The sequence below is a fragment of the Ictidomys tridecemlineatus genome, chromosome 2 (genome assembly GCF_052094955.1).
Source record: "Ictidomys tridecemlineatus isolate mIctTri1 chromosome 2, mIctTri1.hap1, whole genome shotgun sequence".
Taxonomy (NCBI): Eukaryota; Metazoa; Chordata; class Mammalia; order Rodentia; family Sciuridae; genus Ictidomys; species Ictidomys tridecemlineatus.
Window position 1 is genome coordinate 132,742,767 of NC_135478.1, and position 17,614 is coordinate 132,760,380.

Consider the following 17,614-nt stretch of genomic DNA (forward strand, 5'->3'; position numbering starts at 1 on the left):
CCCTGTCTTGCAAAACTTCCCTAGGCTTTGCTCACCTTGGCAGGCAGAGATCGGCATTTCACACAGCCCCAGAAATAACAATTGGCCTTAGGCTAGGAGGTTCTTCATTTACAAAATGAGGCTGGAAATTTGTTTTTCTTCCTTACTTCCCTTCCTCCTTTCTTCCTTCCAAGTAATATGCCCCCTTTGTAGGAATTTTATTTTATTTATTTCGGTACTTGGGATTGAACCCAGGGGTTAAATGCAGCCACTGAGCCACATCCTCAGTCCCTTCTATTTTTTAATTTGAGACAAGGTCTGACTAAATTGCTTAGGGCCTTGCAAAGTTGCTGAGGCTGATCTCAAACTTGGAATCCTCCTGCCTTAGCCTTCCGAGTCACTGGGATTATAAGTATAGAAAGTTTAGAAAGAACAACCAAAATGAAAAACTTTTAGATCACTCGCAATCTCACTAACCTTTACAAACATTTTCTTGGCCATGTTGCCACTCTATTTTTCATGTATGTCACATATACAGAAAGAGGATTTTAGAAATATGACTTCACATTATACACACAGCTGTCTGTTTTCATCAGGAATAGTATCAGGCAGTATCTCATGTATCTTTTCATGGCAGTGAATATTGGCTGTACAGCACCAGTTTTGAAAAGTCAGGCTTACTGAGGTTGTCATACTGAAAAATGCACCCTTTTTAGTGCATAATTATGAGTTTAACAAACACAGTTCTGGAACCTCCACCATAGCTAAGAAACATTCCATCACTCTCAAATTCCCTCAGGGCTCTTTGCAGTCAACAACTATCTGCCTCCACTCCAACCCCGGCCAATCATTGGTCTGTTTTCTGTCCCACAGCTTTTCCTTTTCCAAACTGTCTTATTCACAGGATCAGAGCCTACTGTAGATGGTTCTTCTCACTTAACATAAGACACCTGAATCTCATCCAAGACGGTTGTACCAGTATCCCTGTCATCTCAAGGCTGCCTAGTATTCCTTTGTATGGATGGATCAGTGTGTGAAGTTGTTCCCAAAGAACATTTGGAGAGTTTACAGTTTTTTGGGAGATTATGAGTAAAACTACACAGAATCATGTTTAATGGCTCCATAGTATTCTGTGATGTGGACATAGCATAGTCCTTAGCTATTAGATACTTAAGTGGTTTCCAGCTTTTATTTTTATACATGTAAACTTGTTGTCAGTGTCTCTCTCCCTGAAGAGCCCTGTGCTAGTGGCATTAACCTGTAATCCCAGTGACTCTGGAAACTGAGGTAGGAGGATTGCAAGGTTGAGGCTAGTTTTAACAATTTAGTGAGACTCTGTCTCAAAACAACAAAACAAGACAAAAACAAAAACACCTGAGATAATCAACTAATAAATAGACAAGGTTTATTTTAGCTCACAGTTTTGGAGGTTTCAGTCCCTGATCTGTTGGCTGTATTGCTTTCAGGGCTTTTGGGCCTATGGTGAGGTAGTACATCACGAGTGAGCACATGTGGAGCAAGCAGCCAGGAATCAGAGCAAGAGATAGAGAGAGGGGATGGAGGTTGACGGGGAGGATAAGAATAAATATGCGAGTGTAAAAAGAGACTAAAACCCCACAAGACCTTTCTTTCCTTTCCTTTCTTCCCTCTTCTTCCTTCTTTCCTTCCTTTTTTTCCCAGGGGTACTCTACTACTGATCTACACCCCTAGCCCTTTAAAAAAATTTTTTTGTAGTTGTAGATGGACATAACACCCTTATTTTATTTGTTTATTTTTATGTGGTGCTAACTATCGAACCCATGCCTCACACATGCTAAGCAAGAGTTCTGCCCAGCCTCACCCCTAGCCCTTTTTATTTATTTTTAAAAATATTTATGTATGTATGTATGTTTCTATGTTTGTTTGGGAACCAAGGATCGAACTCAGGGGCACGCAACCACTGAGCCACATCCTCAGCCCTATATTGTATTTTATTTAGAGACAGGGTCTCATCCAGTTGCTTAGCACCTTGCTGTTGCTGAGGCTGGCTTTGAACTTGCAATCCTCCTGCCTCAGCCTCCCGAGCCGCTGGAATTAATAAGTGCACACTACCATGCCCAGCCCTTTTTATTTTTTGAGACAGGGTTCTGCCTCAGCTTCCCAAATTGCTAGGATTACGTGTGCACCACCACACCTGACCCACAATCTCTTTCAATATCAAGCCCCCAGTGACCTAAGACCTCTCACTAAGCATCACTTCTTAGTTTCTACCACTTCCATAGCTGCCAAGCTGAGGACCAAATCTTTAACATATGGACTTTTTTTGGGGACACTCCAGATCCAAACTATAGGGGTCCTTTCCTCCAGAGCAGTTGGGTCTCACCTTCAATCCCAGATACCTCCCACTCCCAAAAAAGTGTGGTTTTGTCATTTTCTTGGTTGCTAATTCAACAGAATCATGTTGCCATTTTCCTTCGCACCTTCAACATGTTCCATTAATTTCTTATATACCTGATAAACCACAGGTGAAGATATTCTTATCTAAACTTGCACTTCTCTAGTGACTGCACAGGCTTGTATGGGTGAGTGTTGGGGGTCTCACCTTGGCCACATATCAGAGTCACTGGGAAGATTTTTAAATACCATAGCCCAGGCCACATCCAGGCCAATTAAACCAGACTGCCTGGGGAGGGCCTGAACATCAGATTACTTGAAGTGCTCAGGGACATCCTGCTGTACTATACTCAGGAAAGGGGACATGCCTCATCACTGCCCCTGAGGCAGACTCCCTGCCTTTCCAGACCCACTCTTCACTGCCTATCCTTAGTGACCACCACAGACCAGTATGGAGAGATCAGGCCAGGTGAGGATGGAAGCATAAAGACAATTTTCACATATGCAAGAGATAACCTGAAGCCTCCCTTCAGTGGGATCTTTCCCATAGCCCAAGGTTCACACTCTGGGAAAGGCAACTCCTTCCAGGTGCCTCCTGGGCACACTCAATTCCTGATTTGCCCCAAGTCCTGCTTCTGGCTTGTTGCCAAAGCCACCTCCAGCCCCTGTATATTCTCAGCCAGAGTATGGATCTCCCCTGTGCCAGGTCCTGAGCCCTCCTGTGTTGACACACCCTCTCTTCCCCTCAGCTCTTTATTCTATTTATTCTTCAGAAACACCTTCCTACTCTCTAACACATACAAATAAACACACCACACTCACCAAATACTTACAACACAGAGTGGGCACTTAATTTCTGAGACAGGAGATCATCTCAGAAACAGAAGAGTGCTTACTTTGGCAGCACATATATTAAAATCATAAGCAGAAGGGCTGGGGATGTGGCTCAAGCGTAGCTCGATTGCCTGGCATGCGCAGGGCGCTGGGTTCGATCCTCAGCACCACATAAAAATAAAATAAAAGATGTTGTGTCCACCGAAAACTAAAAAATAAATATTAAAAAATTCTCTCTTCTCTTAAAAAAAAAATCATAAGCAGCAGAAAATCCTGTCTCCAGTTGCCCCCACCCCCACCAATGGCAGGCCACTTCTCCCTGGAGTACAGGGCAGAGCAGATGAGTGTCCCTTCCCATCTCTTTCACCACCCAAATCACCCAGCATGGACAGTTTTCATAATGGTAAGCCCACATGTGGTCCCAGCAGACATTTGTCTGCAGCAGACACCACTCCAAGGGCCTGGCCAATTTCTAAGCCAGGCAATTTCTTTTAGCAACCTGAAGGGAATTCTTTGCACAAATATTTGTACACAGTTGCCCAGGATTTTGAATATTCAGGTCTGAAGGATTATTACATATTGCCTTTGCCTCTCCAGGAAAGGAGGAAGGCTCTAAGGTGAGCCCAGGTACCCTGACCCAGACAGGATATTAGGAGAAAAAGAGAGGGACAGACAGTGGGAAGGGACTTTCAGGCAAAGCTGTGCCTTGAGGAGAGGAGGAGCTGGCATCACAGATGTGGGACACAGAGCTCTAACCCTGCTGGTAGCAGAGGAGTAGGGGGAGAGGGGGCACACCCAAGTCTTCTCACGGTGGTGTGGTGTGAAGAGATTAAGGTCCAGGAAGTTCTGTAGGCTTGGATGGGTGAGTGTTGGGGAGTCTCAGAGGAGAGGGAGGCCAAAAAGATAACTGGGCTAAGTCACTAGCCTCTCCCTCTCAGCTCTGTGCCCTCAGTCAGTCAGAACTGGGGCAGAGAGAGGGCCCATAGAAGATGATAAAAAAGGCAGGGGTGGGGGACAAGGAGGAGAGAAAAGCCACTGGCTGATAGTACAGGGCTGGAAGAATATACAGTTCAGGATTCAGGAGGGAAAAGAATTGCTGGATCAACATGTAGTTTGGGCTGGGCACACTCAAGAGCTCAGGAGGCTGAGGCAGGAGGATTGCTAGTATGAAGCCGGCCTCAGCAAAAGCGAGATGCTAAGCAACTCAGTGAGACCCTGTCCCCAAATAAAATACAAAATAGGGCTGGATGTGGCTCAGTGGCTGTGTGGCTCAGTGCCCTTGAGTTCAATCTTAGATACCCCCACCCCACAAAAAAATGTGGTTTTGTCATTTTCTTGGTTGCTAATTCAGCTTCCAGAGCCTCTTCTACAAATTGCCATTTCCCCTCGCACCTTCAACATATGCCATTAATTTCTTATATATCTGATAAACCAACAGGTGAAGTTATTCTTATCTAAACTTGCACTTCTCTAGTGTCTGCACAGGTTTGGAGATTTGGTCATAATTGTATGGGAGAATTACTCAATTGTGTTTCTTTGCCAATTCTTCTATTAGATCATTGTCTCTTTCTTGTTTATCTGTGGGTAATGTTATCCCCCCCCCGTTTTTTTTTTGCTTTAGCATTTTTTTTTCGATTTATAATTATGAGAATCAGTCTTAATTTAAAAAATATCACGCTTCCCTCATTTTGTCTTTAATTTTTAAACACATTTTAAATTTGCATGTGGTCCAGTTAGCCCTTTCTCTTTTATTTGCTTTAGTATTTTCAAGTTAGATCATAAAAACATTGATATTTTTTCAAGAACGGTTTTGGTTTCTTTTTCAGATTTAAATGTTTGATCCATGTGGAATTTATTTGGTGTTAAGCAGTGACGGAGAGCGCCAATTTCCACTTTTCCAAGTGGCCAGCCAGTTATCCCAACATCATTCCGCTAGAAAACTTTCCGCTGCTACCTCACGAGCACACGTGGACCCTGCAGGCGGCACGGTCCTGAAGTCTCACCCATCCGGGGCACACGTAGGTCCGGAGCCCCGCCCAGCCCCGCCCACTCCGAGAACAAGGTCCCACTCCAGAAAAGGACAAGGCTCACGCTTCCGGTTGCGGCGAGCCTCCCCGCCCCTAGGCCTGCAATGCAAATCGGGGCCTTCCGGGAGGGTAATTTAAATAGAAGGCGTGGCCTTGGTGGTTATTTGCATAGAGGCGGGGCCTCTGGAACGGAACTCTGGACCTCCACAGGGCTCCTACCAGACTTAAGGGCGGATTCCATGGGGACCTCATTTACATAGGGCGGGGCCTTCTGTGGCGCCACTTCCTTCTCTAGCTAGCTTTTGCCTGCTTTCCTTCTGTTGTCGCCCACTTTCCTTCATTTTCGCTCTCCTTCCTTAAGGCTATCGGCCCCTTTTCTTCCTCTCATAGCCCGCGTAGGTGTCCAGATGCTCCCGAAACGGCGGCGAGTGCGGGTCGGATGTCCCGGTGGTGCAGTCACTTCCTCCACTTCGCCCTTAGTGCTCTTTCCCGGCGTCGCCATCTACCTGGCTGAACCGCGCATGGGCCGTAGCCGCCGGGCCTTTCTCACACGCCTGGCGCTGTCCAAGGGCTTCCGTGTCCTCGAAGTCTACAGGTGTGCCGACCTCTGCGTGGGGCACTGCGAGGACCTGATGTTGGTGTGGGGCCAGCTAAGCAGGCTTTTTCGCTGGGCCCATTCAGAGACCCAGGTGACTCATAGCATGCTCCTGCGGGGCGGCTGCATCTGCGTTATTGGATTCCAAGTTATCTGTGGCTCTTTGGTCAAGTAATCTTTCTTGAAAGGGATTTTTAAAAATTTTTAGGTACTGGGGATTGAATCCAAGGGCCTTTTACTGCAGAGCTACATCCCCAGCCCTTTTTATTTTTATTTTTTTAAAGGTAGGGTCTTCCTAAATTGCAGAGGATGGACTCGAACTTTTGATCCCCCTGTGCCAGCTTTCCCAGTCACTCAGATTACAGGCATAGAGCCTCAATCCCAGCAAGGTTGCTATTAAGATTGCTAGGAATGTTCTACAGGATTATTGACAATCAAGCCAGAAGCTTTTCAAAGAGCCATTCAGGGGAGGGGTAATTAGAAGTAGTATTTGCCCACCTGCCCTAGAAGCCACACTGAGCCATCCTGAAACTTTGAACCTGGAATATAACTGGCGCTCTCATAGGGAGGGAATCAAGATAGTGCCCAGAGAGAGTAGTTTTGAGATTGGGGAAGCTAAGTGGACTTGGGACCAGTGCTTCCCAAAGCTTTTATTTACTATTTTGTATTTAAACATCTCCAGGGGCAGGATAGTGCACCAGACCCACTCACACAGTGCACATGATGCAACTTTTACAATAGCTCTACCAGGTAGTAGTTATTTCTGTTTTATAGAGGAGGATGTAGGGAGACTAGACTTGCCCAAGGGCACACAGCAAGTTCTCAGGGCTGGGGTTCAGACAAAAGTATGCACTCTCTGGCATCTGTGCTTAAATCCTAGCTCTTAAATAAAGACCATGTGGTCCCAGACCATAAGGCATTCCTTTCTCTGAGGTTGAGAAGGATACAGGCAAGTCAACCCAAAGCCAGGCTGCCTTGTGAGCATAACTGGAGCAGAAAACCTCAATCTAAGAGTGGTGGAAATTTTCATACACCAGAAGGGCCTTGAGAAGGCTTTCTGGAGGAGGTGACTTTTGAAGAATGAAAGACAGTCACCATGCAGAGGGGACAGCAAGAATAAAAGCTTAAAGGTATGGAGCCAAACAGGAAGGGCAATGGATTTCACAGTCCTCCTCTGCCTTTGCCCAGCTCCGAGGTGACACATGTGGTGATGGAACAGACCTCAGTGAAGGAGGCCATCTGCTGGCAGAAGCACATGGCTGCTACTCTCCCGTGCTGTCCCCACCCAGCTCTGCTGGACATCAGCTGGTTCACAGAAAGCATGGCAGCTGGGCAGCCTGTCCCTGTGGAGGACCGGCATCGATTGGAGGTAAGACAGTTCAGGCCTAACTCAGTTGGGATAGGTGATGCGCAGCAGCAGTGCCCCAGTGCCCTCCAGAGGGCTCTGCTCATATCACCTGGGGTGCCTGAGAATCAGCAGAGAAGCCATGGCAAGAGCTGGGGCTGGACCATCCCAGCTTCTGTCCTCACCACTTGAGATTCACTTATGTTTAGCTTCTTCATGCCTTCCAAAGTGGGGCAGCCTCTGCAGCTGGGGCTTCACTTCTTCCTCAGTGAGTATTGGGATGATCCATGGATTGGTAGGAGTCTATCCTTGAGACTCTAGAGAGCTAGACTGCTTGTACTCAAATCCTGGCTCTACCTGTGAGCCATGAGGGAGAAGGCATGCTCCCTAACCTTGAAACTTTAGTGTCCCCAGCCCACTTGATTGTGAGGATTTGGGGAGGCAGGAAAAGTGCACTGTGAGGATTAACAGATTGTTGCTACTACTCTGGTCTGAAGAGCCTTGTCCTCAGTTTGTTCTGCAATGCAGTCTGTCTGTCCCTCCCTCCCTCCATATAGGGCTCTGAACCACCAAGACCCATTGCTGTGTCCCCTCTGCCCATGCCTGTAGTTCACTACCTCTGTCCTGTGAATTCTAGAGGGCCCAAGGTGAATGTCCAGAAGAGTCAGGACTCTGATTGCTGCCTGGTTCTGTCAGCCCTGAAGCCTCATGATCTGTGCATTGCCCTTCTGCAGGTGGTTGAGCCCAGGAATGAGCCCCCAAGCCCAGTGTGGGTGTCGATTTATGCCTGCCAGCGTCCCACACCCCTCACACACCACAATACCATCCTCTCGGTGAGTCATGTCTGTGAGAAATTTTTAGCTTTCCAGGTACAGGGACATGGGTACAGCTGGATGGTAGCTGGTAGATTGAAGCAAAGTGTCCTGCCCACTCTGCCCCTTAACCAAGGGCCTCTCTCTGCAGGAGGCCTTGGAGACTCTGGCAGAGGCAGCAGGCTTCGAAGGCAGTGAGGGCCGCCTCCTCTCCTTCCGCAGAGCAGCCTCTGTGCTCAGGGCCCTTCCTTGCCCTGTCACTTCCCTGAGTCAGCTGCAGGGGTTGCCCCACTTTGGAGAACATTCTTCCAGGGTTGTCCAGGTAGGTGTCTGCCATGTGTAGCCAGGTGAGTAGGTGGGGTGGGGAGGCCCTGGGGCCCAGTGAAACAGCCACGAGTCCTGGTATTTCAGACCCCAATGTGGAGAGACAAACATGCACAAAGATGCTGCTCCAAGACCACCACAGCCCACCTTTAGCACAGATCCCTTGTGAGTCACTTACCTCCCTCAGAGTGCCTGAGAGGACTTGATAAAGGGAGCTTCTGGCATTGATGTCATTGTCATTTGTCCCAAACTGCTCAGGGTGGGGGAAGAGAGCAACCAAGTGTAAGTTTTTGAAAACCCACATGTTAAGCTGCCCTTCTGTGCACTTTCACTGTGAGAGCACAAAGTAAACAAAAGATGCTTTTAGATAAACTGATATACGTTTTTAAAAAGAAAATGTTTATAGATCCTGGAGCTCACTATTTTATCTGAGAGATGACCATATTACCTGGGACCTAAGCTGTTGTAACTCTAACCTCAAGGAGCTTTGAGGCTAGAGCCCCATCTCATCCCCTAGTTGTGTGGCAGCAGCTGTTGTCACCGCCCTGGGCACACTGTCCATTGCCAAGTCCCACTGTATCCTCATATCACAGAGCCCCTGTCTGTAGGGTGTGGAAAGGACCACCCAACCCCCAGCCTCTACCCTGACTGCTGTTCTCTTTTCAGTTCCTGTGGCTCAGTGTTTTGCTTTGTCTCCTCCTCCAGGAACTGCTGGAGCATGGAACATGTGAGGAGGTGGAGAGAATTCGTTGCTCAGAGAGGTACCAAACCATGAAGGTGCGCAGGGAACTTGACAAGGGTGCACAGCACTGTCCAAAGCACTTACAAGGGAGGCAAGCAGGGGTGGCTGATCCAGCTCTGGGGTCAGAGAAGGTCTTACTGAGGAAATGGCAGCTAAGCAGACACCTGATATGCTCTGGCCACCAAATGAAGACAGGCAGAAGCCTGTTTTGAGCATGGAGAGTTTTCTAGATCACTGAGCACCATCTGTTTTATTAGACTGTTTTTGACAGACTAATTTTAAGCATATTAGCACACTGAACAAACTATAACCTATTCTTGGGTGCTATAGGACCCAAGATGTGTGTAGAAGGGCTGCCGCTTTACACTGTGCTTTCTGTGATCTTGTGTGTTACTTTTTCTGTACTGTGGGCCCACCTGTCTCCATGGTGCATCTTCCCCCTGTGCCTGCTCACTGCTAACCTGGTAGGGAGGCACCTCCAACACTTCTGGATACCTCAGTTTATCTTCTCAGACACTCCAAAATTCCTGGGAAGAGTCTGAGTGCCTGGCCCAGTGGCAGGTGAAGTGCTTGGCCCAGGGTCCTCTGAACTGGTCCATGTTCAGACCTCCCCACTCCACCCCTTTGTGTATGGGAGACTTGGGTGAAAGCAGCACCCACCATCCTGATGTTCTCGAGGCTTGAGTAAACCCAGCCAGCCTATCCAGTACATTTTCTGAAGCCACCCTCTCATTTATTAACTCCATGTTGTTTTTGCTGTTTCTTGAAGAGAACCATAGACATAAGTTCCAGTTGCTGTAAGTGGGAGAGGCATGGTTTTCCCAGTGAACCAAGAGACGTATTAAGATGACTCTTGGTTCTGTTGGAAGCACAGGCTGGACCTATGTTTTAGTAGAGGGTTGAGGAAATAGCTTACCAAGGTCTTTCCTCAGCTTTCAGCAACTGGGCAGCAAAGCCCCCAACATATTGCCTCTCCTGGGGCTTCTGCCATGGTGTGTGAGTTTACTCCTCTGTGATAATGGGCTGGGCAGGCCAGACACTGGGTTTGAGTCTTCAACCCATGATCTTGGGCATGAAGGCAACACCTCAGGTGCATCTTCCTGTGGGTGCTTTGTTCCTGTCCCAACTGTTCCTTCCTCTACATAGCTCTTCACCCAAATCTTTGGGGTTGGGGTGAAGACTGCCAACCACTGGTACCAGGAAGGGCTGCGAACCCTGGATGACCTCCGAGGACAACCTCAGAAACTGACCAAGCAGCAGAAAGCAGGTGAGTCCCCCAGAGAGGACTGGCCTTGGGCTTCGACAAAGCCATTTGGATCTAGAAAGTTCTGTATACTGAAGCCCTCATACTGGCACTGGATGTACTGATTGCATGAGTGGCAGAGGTGGGTGGTGCAAAGGGGTCCTGGTATCAGGTAAGTGGACTTCTTGGAATTTCTCTACCTGCAGTCAGATTCTGCTGTGGCCCTTTCAGTGAGCAGTTGTGGTCACAGCACTGCTCCCTCTGGTTAGGCTTGGACTTAGGTGAGGGACAGCCTGGGTCTTGACCCACCTATCCAGGATGTGCCTTGTGCATATGGGTCAGCTGAGTCCTGCCCACAATTTTCCAGGTATGTGACCATGGTCCCAAGACTAAACTCTCTGAATCTCAGTTACCTTTTCTGTGAAATGGGAGAAATGACGATGTGGATTGCCATAAACTCCTCTGTGATCCAGCAGGTGGCAGGTATTAAGCAGACACTCATTCGGCCTGTGTGTCCTGCCTGGTGCTGCCACCATACTGTCTGGACCTAGCCTGGTTGAGGGCTTTGCTGAAGGCACCATAACCAGCAGTATGCCCATTCCCCACCTCTTTGCACATCTCCCTGGGGCTGCAGCATAGTGCAGATGACAGGCAGAGAAACCTACTTTTTTTAACCTGTTCTCAGAAAAAAGGTAGATAGTATTACCATCCATTGTTTACTAAGGACTTGTTCTGTGCTGGATGCTGCTGTTCTTCACATTTAAATCTTTCTTTAACTACATGTGGAAGGTACAATGATATCCCCTTGACAGGTGAGGAAATAGAAACAAGCTAAAAGATGGGTTTCTATTGATAGAGTTACATTCTTCACACTTTTTTGCCCCTCTTTGTTGCATTTTATTTATGGGAAAACAGAAGGCTTAAAAGAAATATCTGCAGCCTGCCTGTGTCAACATCAGTACCCTTAGATTAAGTTCTATGAGATTTGTAAGGTGTTACCTTTGAGGGGAACTGGGTAAAGGGCACAGAGCCCCCCCACCTCTCTCTCTCCTCCCTCCCTCCCTCTCTCCCTCCCTCCCCTCTCCCTCCCCTCCCCCTCCCCTCTCCCTCCCCTCCCCCTCCCCTCTCCCTCCCCTCCCCCTCCCCTCCCCCTCTCCTCCCCCTCCCCTCTCCCTCCCCTCCCCCTCCCCTCTCCCTCCCCTCCCCTCCCCCTCTCCTCCCCCCTTCCTTCCTTCCTTCCTTCCTTCCCTCCCTCCCTCCTTCCCTCCTTCCCTCCCTCCCTCCCTCTCTCCCTCTCTCTTTCCCTCATTCCTTGTCTCCTTCCCTCCCTCTCTCTCTCTTTTTGGGGGCAATACTGGGGATTGAACTGAGGGGCACTTGACCACTGAGCCCCATCCCCAACCCTATTTTGTATTTTATTTAGACACAGGGTCTCACTGAGTTGCTTAGTGCTTTGCTTTTGCTGAGGCTGGCTTTGAACTTGTGTTCTTCCTGCCTCAGCCTCCCGAGTGCTCAGCCCAGCTGAGCATCTCTTTTAATTCCCATGAACTGCATGTGAATCTACTAATTATCTCAAAATTAAAATTTAATATTTAAAAGGGGATAGTGTCATGCTTCTATTGGGATCATTCAGCTCCTGCCATAGCCTGTCCCTCCTCAGGCTTTTCCGCATCTCACAGCCACAGGGCTGGGTGACTGCCTGATACTAGAGGATGGGGCTCTGTGGGGAATGCAGGCTGAGAGAGTCAGGAGGACTGTGCTGCCCACAGGGCTCCAGCACCACCAGGACTTAAGCACTCCAGTTGGACGGCCTGATGCTGAGGTTCTGCAGCAACTGATAGAGGCAGTCGTGGGCCAGGTCCTGCCTGGGGCCACTGTCACGCTGACTGGTGGCTTTCGAAGGTAAGGGGGTTTGACATACTCTTCTGGCTTACCTCCAGGACCCTTCCCAATGCAGGGACCTGAGTTGTGGATATTGAGGAGGCTTTCCCATTCACCGGGAGGGGCATGGCCCATAACTGGAACGAGGGCTGTGTCCTTGTCCTTCTCAGGGGCAAGTTACAGGGCCATGATGTGGACTTCCTTATCACCCACCCTGAGGAGGGCCAGGAGGCGGGGTTGCTGCCGAAAGTGATGTGCCACCTGCAGAGCCAGGTGAGGGCTTCTGGTGCCTCTGTCCAAGAGTTGACTGCCACCTGGCCTTCTGTTCTAGTATCATGGTGGTGCCTGGCCACATCTGCCTTTCCCCACAGGGCCTTATCCTGTATCATCAGCACCAAGCCAGCTGCTTAGAGAGTCCTACTCACCTTGTTCAGCGGAGCCACACCATGGATGCCTTTGAGAGGAGTTTCTGCATCTTCCGCCTGCCTCAACCCTCAGGAGCTGCCTTAGGGGGTGTCCTGAAGCCTTGCTCAGCATGGAAAGCTGTGAGGGTAGATCTGGTGGTTGCTCCCATCAGCCAGTTCCCTTTTGCTCTGCTTGGCTGGACTGGCTCTCAGGTAGGTTGTGTGCTGCTGAGGCTGCCAGGGCTGAGGTGAGCCAACCATACTGAGGGCAGTTATTCCCCACAGCTTTTTGAGCGGGAACTGCGCCGATTCAGCCGGAAAGAGAAGGGACTGTGTCTGAACAGCCATGGACTGTTTGACCCAGAGCAGGTATGTCAAGGATTAGGGTGGGAAACAACCCCCTAGCCTGCTTCCTGGATCACAGCCTGAAATGGCCCTAAATCTCTCCATCCTGGAACCATGGTGCCCAGATCTTGGTCTTACCTCCCAGATCCTAGCCCTCCCCAAAAGGCATCTTGCCTTAGCACTGGGCTCTGCCTCCCCATCTAGCCTGTCTCCAGGGAAGCCATCCTGGCTGGGCACCCTGTGCATTGTGCAATGGTGCCACTGGGCATGGCCCCCAGCTTCTGAAGCCTCTGCTTCTGTTGCAGAAGACATTTTTCCATGTGGTTTCCGAAGAAGACATCTTCAGACACCTGGGCCTCAAGTACCTTCCCCCAGAGCAGAGAAATGCCTGATCCAGCCCATTTGCCCTCACTCCTCTTAGGAAACGGGAGGCTGCTGGACACTTTTGAATATCTCCAGGCAGAAGATACGCTGCCACGCCATATCCTCATCTCCAAGTGGAAGAGTCTTTACCTGTGGGAGCGACTGTGAGGCGGGGCCTTCCTCACACTCCAGCCTTATAGCTGTGTGATCATGGTCAGCATTCAGCCTCCCCAGGCCTCAGGTTCCCACCTGGGTCAGGAAATCTGAGCAGTACTCAAGTCATGGAGCTGTGGCAGAGCCAGCAGTCCCAGTGCGGCAATTGAGGTGTGGTTGCGTGTCTTCTATAGGGCACCCCACTCAGTTGCCCAGAAGAGAACCATGTATCCCTGCCCTGCACTTGAGCCATGAGGTGGAAGCTGTAGTTCTTGCTCTTAGGAGTCCTCTGTGGAGGTGAAAACGGGTATGCTGCAATCACCTGGAATGAGTAAAGGTCCAAGTCAAGAGAACTTCCAATGCTGGGATTTTGGCACTGCAGCCCCTACCCTGCTTCTGCCTTTAAGTCCTATACTCTTCCTACTTCAAAACAGGTCACACTCTGCCACTTCTTGCTCATAGTCCTGCGGAATTCCAAACCCCAAAATCCTCATGTGATCCCCTAGGGTTCTAGCATTTCTGCCACCCCTGCCAATCTCATCTGCACTCTTCTTTCAATACCCACCACCCCATCCCTCATTTGCTTCCTGTTTCACTGTTTCCTACTGATGTTCTCAGACCCCATGTCTCTGACTCCCTCCCCTTTCTGGGAGGGAGTCAGAGACATGGGCTGGACACACAGGTATCCTGTGTGTTCCCTGATCTCCTGCAGGGCCTTTGCCTTCGCCACTCTTTGCCTCCTTCAGGACTTGACTCAAGGTCATCTTGTTAGTCACAGCTTCCCAGACCACTCACCACATCACAAAGTGTTTTTTAAATTAACATGCAATAAAATGGTATCTTTTAAGGTTTGTTTTTAATGGGCTTTAACACAGGTATAGACTCTGCCATCTCAGGACCCAAAGGTCTGTCCCCCAAGCATTGCCTTATGCCATTGCATTATCGCCACATGTTCTTGATCCCAACTCACTCATTTTGTTCACTTATCTACAGTTTTGCCCTCTCCAGAATATCATAGAAGTGGAACCAAATTCTCCCTTTTTCTTGCCTCTCTCTCATCATGCCTTTGAGATTCACTCAGGTTTTTGCATATATTGATAGTTTATTTTTCTTTATTGCCACATAATATTACATTAATGGGGTGTTCCAGGATTTATCTGTTCAGCTACTGAAGAATGTTTAGATTGTTTCCAGGGTTTGGTGATTATGAATAGAGCTACTGTAGCCATGTGTATATAGATTAGTGGGTAACATACCTTTTCAGTTCTCTTGGGTAAATATGAAGGTATAGGAATATTGGGTTATATGATAAGTATGTTTTTAAGAAAGAGCTAAATTGTTCAGAATGCCTGTCATTTTCCATTTTATCACCAGTGTGAGCCACCCATATAAGTTAAACATTTCATAGTAGCAGTTACTGTGTATCTGTCATCAATTGATAATTTTGGTTTTTATTTTAGCTGTTCTATGAAAGGTCTATAGCACTATTTAACTGCCTTCCCCCCCACCTTTTTTTTTTCCCTTTCCCTTCCATTCTGGGGATTGAAACCAGGGGCTTGTGAAATAGTCAGCACACACTCTGCCATTGAGCTATAATCCCAGCCCATTTATTATGATGGGTTTTGTGTGTGTGTGTGTGTGTGTGTGTGTGTGTGTTGCAGGACTAGGGTTTGATACCAGGGCCTTGCAAATATTAGGCAAGCACTCTACTCTGGGCCACATCCCCATCAATACTTTTATTTATTTTTATGTGATGCTGAGGATTGAACCCAGTACCTCACACATGCTAGGTAAGCACTCTACCACTGAGCTACAACCCCAGCTCCCCATCCTTTTTTATTTTGGGATAAGGTCTCTAAGTTGCCCAGACTGCTTTGAAGTTTAAATCCTCTTACCTCTGTCTCCTGAGTATCTGGGATGAAGACATGACCACCGTGCTCAGCTGTTATTTTTTTGTTTTTGTTTTAGGAGCAGTCTTTTATTTATTTATGTTTGCAGTCTTTTGTTTTTATACACTTTGACAAAGAGGTTTTCAGGAGACAATCTTTTCAGTGGAAAATAGAGAACGTGAAAATTTGCCCTCCAGCTATCAGTAGCTCAAGGTCTGTCATCCCACTTGCTCAAGGAATGAAGTGGAGGGGTGTATTTCCCTTCCTTTCGTAGCTGATTTCAGTACTTTATCCTCCCAACATCTGTACTAGGGTTTGAACCCCAAGAGGTGCTTAACCACCGAGCCACATCCTCAGTCCTTTTTTATTTTTTATTTAGACAGGGTCTCACTGAGATGCTTAGGGCCTTGCTAACTTGTTGAGTCATGATCCTCCTGCCTCAGCCTCCCGAGCCACTGGGGTTATAGGTCTGCCCTCGCATCCTACTGCTTCTTGATGGTATTCATGTGTTTTTGTCATTTTCTGCCTAAACATATATTCTGTGAAATCAAATCTGTTTTGTACTGTATGCCTAGATATTATTGGTTTTATGTGCACATGCTCTCCATTCTTTTTCAAAAGCATGGCATTGAATAGGAACTTTGGATTGTCATCTAATTATCTATATTAAGGCCCAGCCTTTTCTGCACATCAGAAAAAGGCATGGCACTTGGTTCACACCCGTAATCCCAGGAACTCAGGAGATGAGGCAGAAGGATTGCAAGTTTGAGGTCTCAGATTTTAAAAAATGACAGGGATGTAACTCAGAGGTAGCACTCCCCTGGGTTTAGTTCCCCCGCAAAAAAAGAAGGGGAAAAAAAAATGGCATGACATCCTGCCATACAGCCCTTATCTTCTTGCTGCCACTGCTTTCAGTGGAAGTTTAGATTGTTAATTTGAGATCTTTCTTTTTTCCTAATATAAGCATGTAATGCTTTAAATTTCCCTCTGAGCACTACTTCAGCTTCATCCTACAAATTTGATGTGTTTTTTTTGGTGGGGGAGGTGGGTACTGGGTATTGAACCCAGAGGCGCTTAACCACTGAACCACATCTCCAGCCCTTTCTATTTTTCATTTTGTGACATGGTCTCAGTAAGTTGCTTAGGACCTCACTAAATTGCCGAGGCTGGCTTTGGACTTGTGATTCTCCTGCCTCCACCTCTCAAATTGCTGGGATTAAAGCTGTGTGTCACTGTGCCCATGGAGTATATTTTTATTTTTTATTCAATTGGAAATGTTTCCTTTTTTGGTGGGGGGAGGAGGGTACCAGGGATTGAACTCAGGGATATTGGACCACATACTGAGCCACATCCCCAGCCTTTTTTTTTTTTTTTTGCATTTTATTTAGAGATTGTCTCACTGAGTTGCTTAGTGCCTTGGTTTTGCTGAGGCTGGATTTGAACTTTCGATCCTCTGCCTCAGCCTCCTGAACCACTGGGATTATAGTGTGAGCCACCATGCCCAGCAAAAATGTTTTCTAATTCTTCTTGAGACTTTTTCCTTGATCCGTGGAATATTTAGAAGAGTGTGTTCTGTTTCCAAATGTTGGAGGGTTTTTCCCATTTATATACACACACACACACACACACACACACACACACATATGTATATATATGTATGTGTATATATGTGTATATGTGTATGTGTATATATGTACATATGTGTGTATGTGTATATATGTATATGTGTATGTGTATATATGTACATATGTGTGTATGTGTATATATATATATGTGTGTGTGTATATGTGTATATACGTGTATATATGCATGTGTGTATATGTGTGTGTATATATGTGTGTATGTGTGTGTATATGTGTATGTGGGTATATATGTATATATGTGTGTGTATATATATTTAATTGGGGATTGAATCCAAGGGTGCTCTACCACTAAGCTACATCCCAGCCCTATTTTGTATTTTTTATTTAGAGACAGGGTATCACTGAGTTTCTCAGGGTCTTTCTAAGTTGCTAAGGCTGGCTTTGAACTCGTGATCCTCCTGTCTTAGCCTCCTGAGCAGTTGGGATTACAGGTGTGTACCACTGCTCCTAGATCCATTCCCATTAATCTTTAATACTGAGTTCCAATTTAATTTCCTTAGGGTCAGAGAACATATTCTGCATTTAATTATTTAAAATTTGTCAAGATCTGTTATAGATCGAGGATATTATCTATGTTGGTGAATGTTCATGTGTTCTTTATAAGAATGTGTATTCTGTTGAGTGGAGTGTTTTATAAATGTTGATTAGATATAGTTAGTTGA

General features: G+C 47.3%; 1 protein-coding gene across 4 annotated transcripts; it reads left to right on the plus strand.

The window, feature by feature from the left end:
* The first annotated feature begins 5,412 nt into the window (after positions 1 to 5,412).
* Polm (DNA polymerase mu) lies at positions 5,413 to 14,267 on the plus strand. Of its 4 annotated transcripts, XR_013435040.1 has the most exons (12): positions 5,413 to 5,808; positions 6,997 to 7,177; positions 7,888 to 7,986; positions 8,117 to 8,287; positions 8,995 to 9,066; positions 10,178 to 10,298; positions 12,044 to 12,176; positions 12,326 to 12,428; positions 12,527 to 12,772; positions 12,845 to 12,928; positions 13,326 to 14,030; positions 14,074 to 14,267. XR_013435040.1 is itself a non-coding variant. In XM_013355929.4 (11 exons), exons 1-11 carry the CDS (start codon positions 5,621 to 5,623, stop codon positions 13,473 to 13,475), a joined length of 1,548 nt encoding a protein of 515 aa, XP_013211383.2. In that variant the 5' UTR covers positions 5,413 to 5,620; the 3' UTR covers positions 13,476 to 14,267. The 4 variants fall into 4 exon arrangements, 3 of the variants coding, with proteins under 3 accessions (XP_013211383.2, XP_005319290.2, XP_013211385.2); XM_013355929.4 differs by having other exon boundaries at positions 13,326 to 14,267; XM_005319233.5 differs by lacking the exon at positions 14,074 to 14,267 and having other exon boundaries at positions 5,416 to 5,808; positions 13,210 to 13,529.
* The last annotated feature ends 3,347 nt before the right edge of the window (positions 14,268 to 17,614 follow it).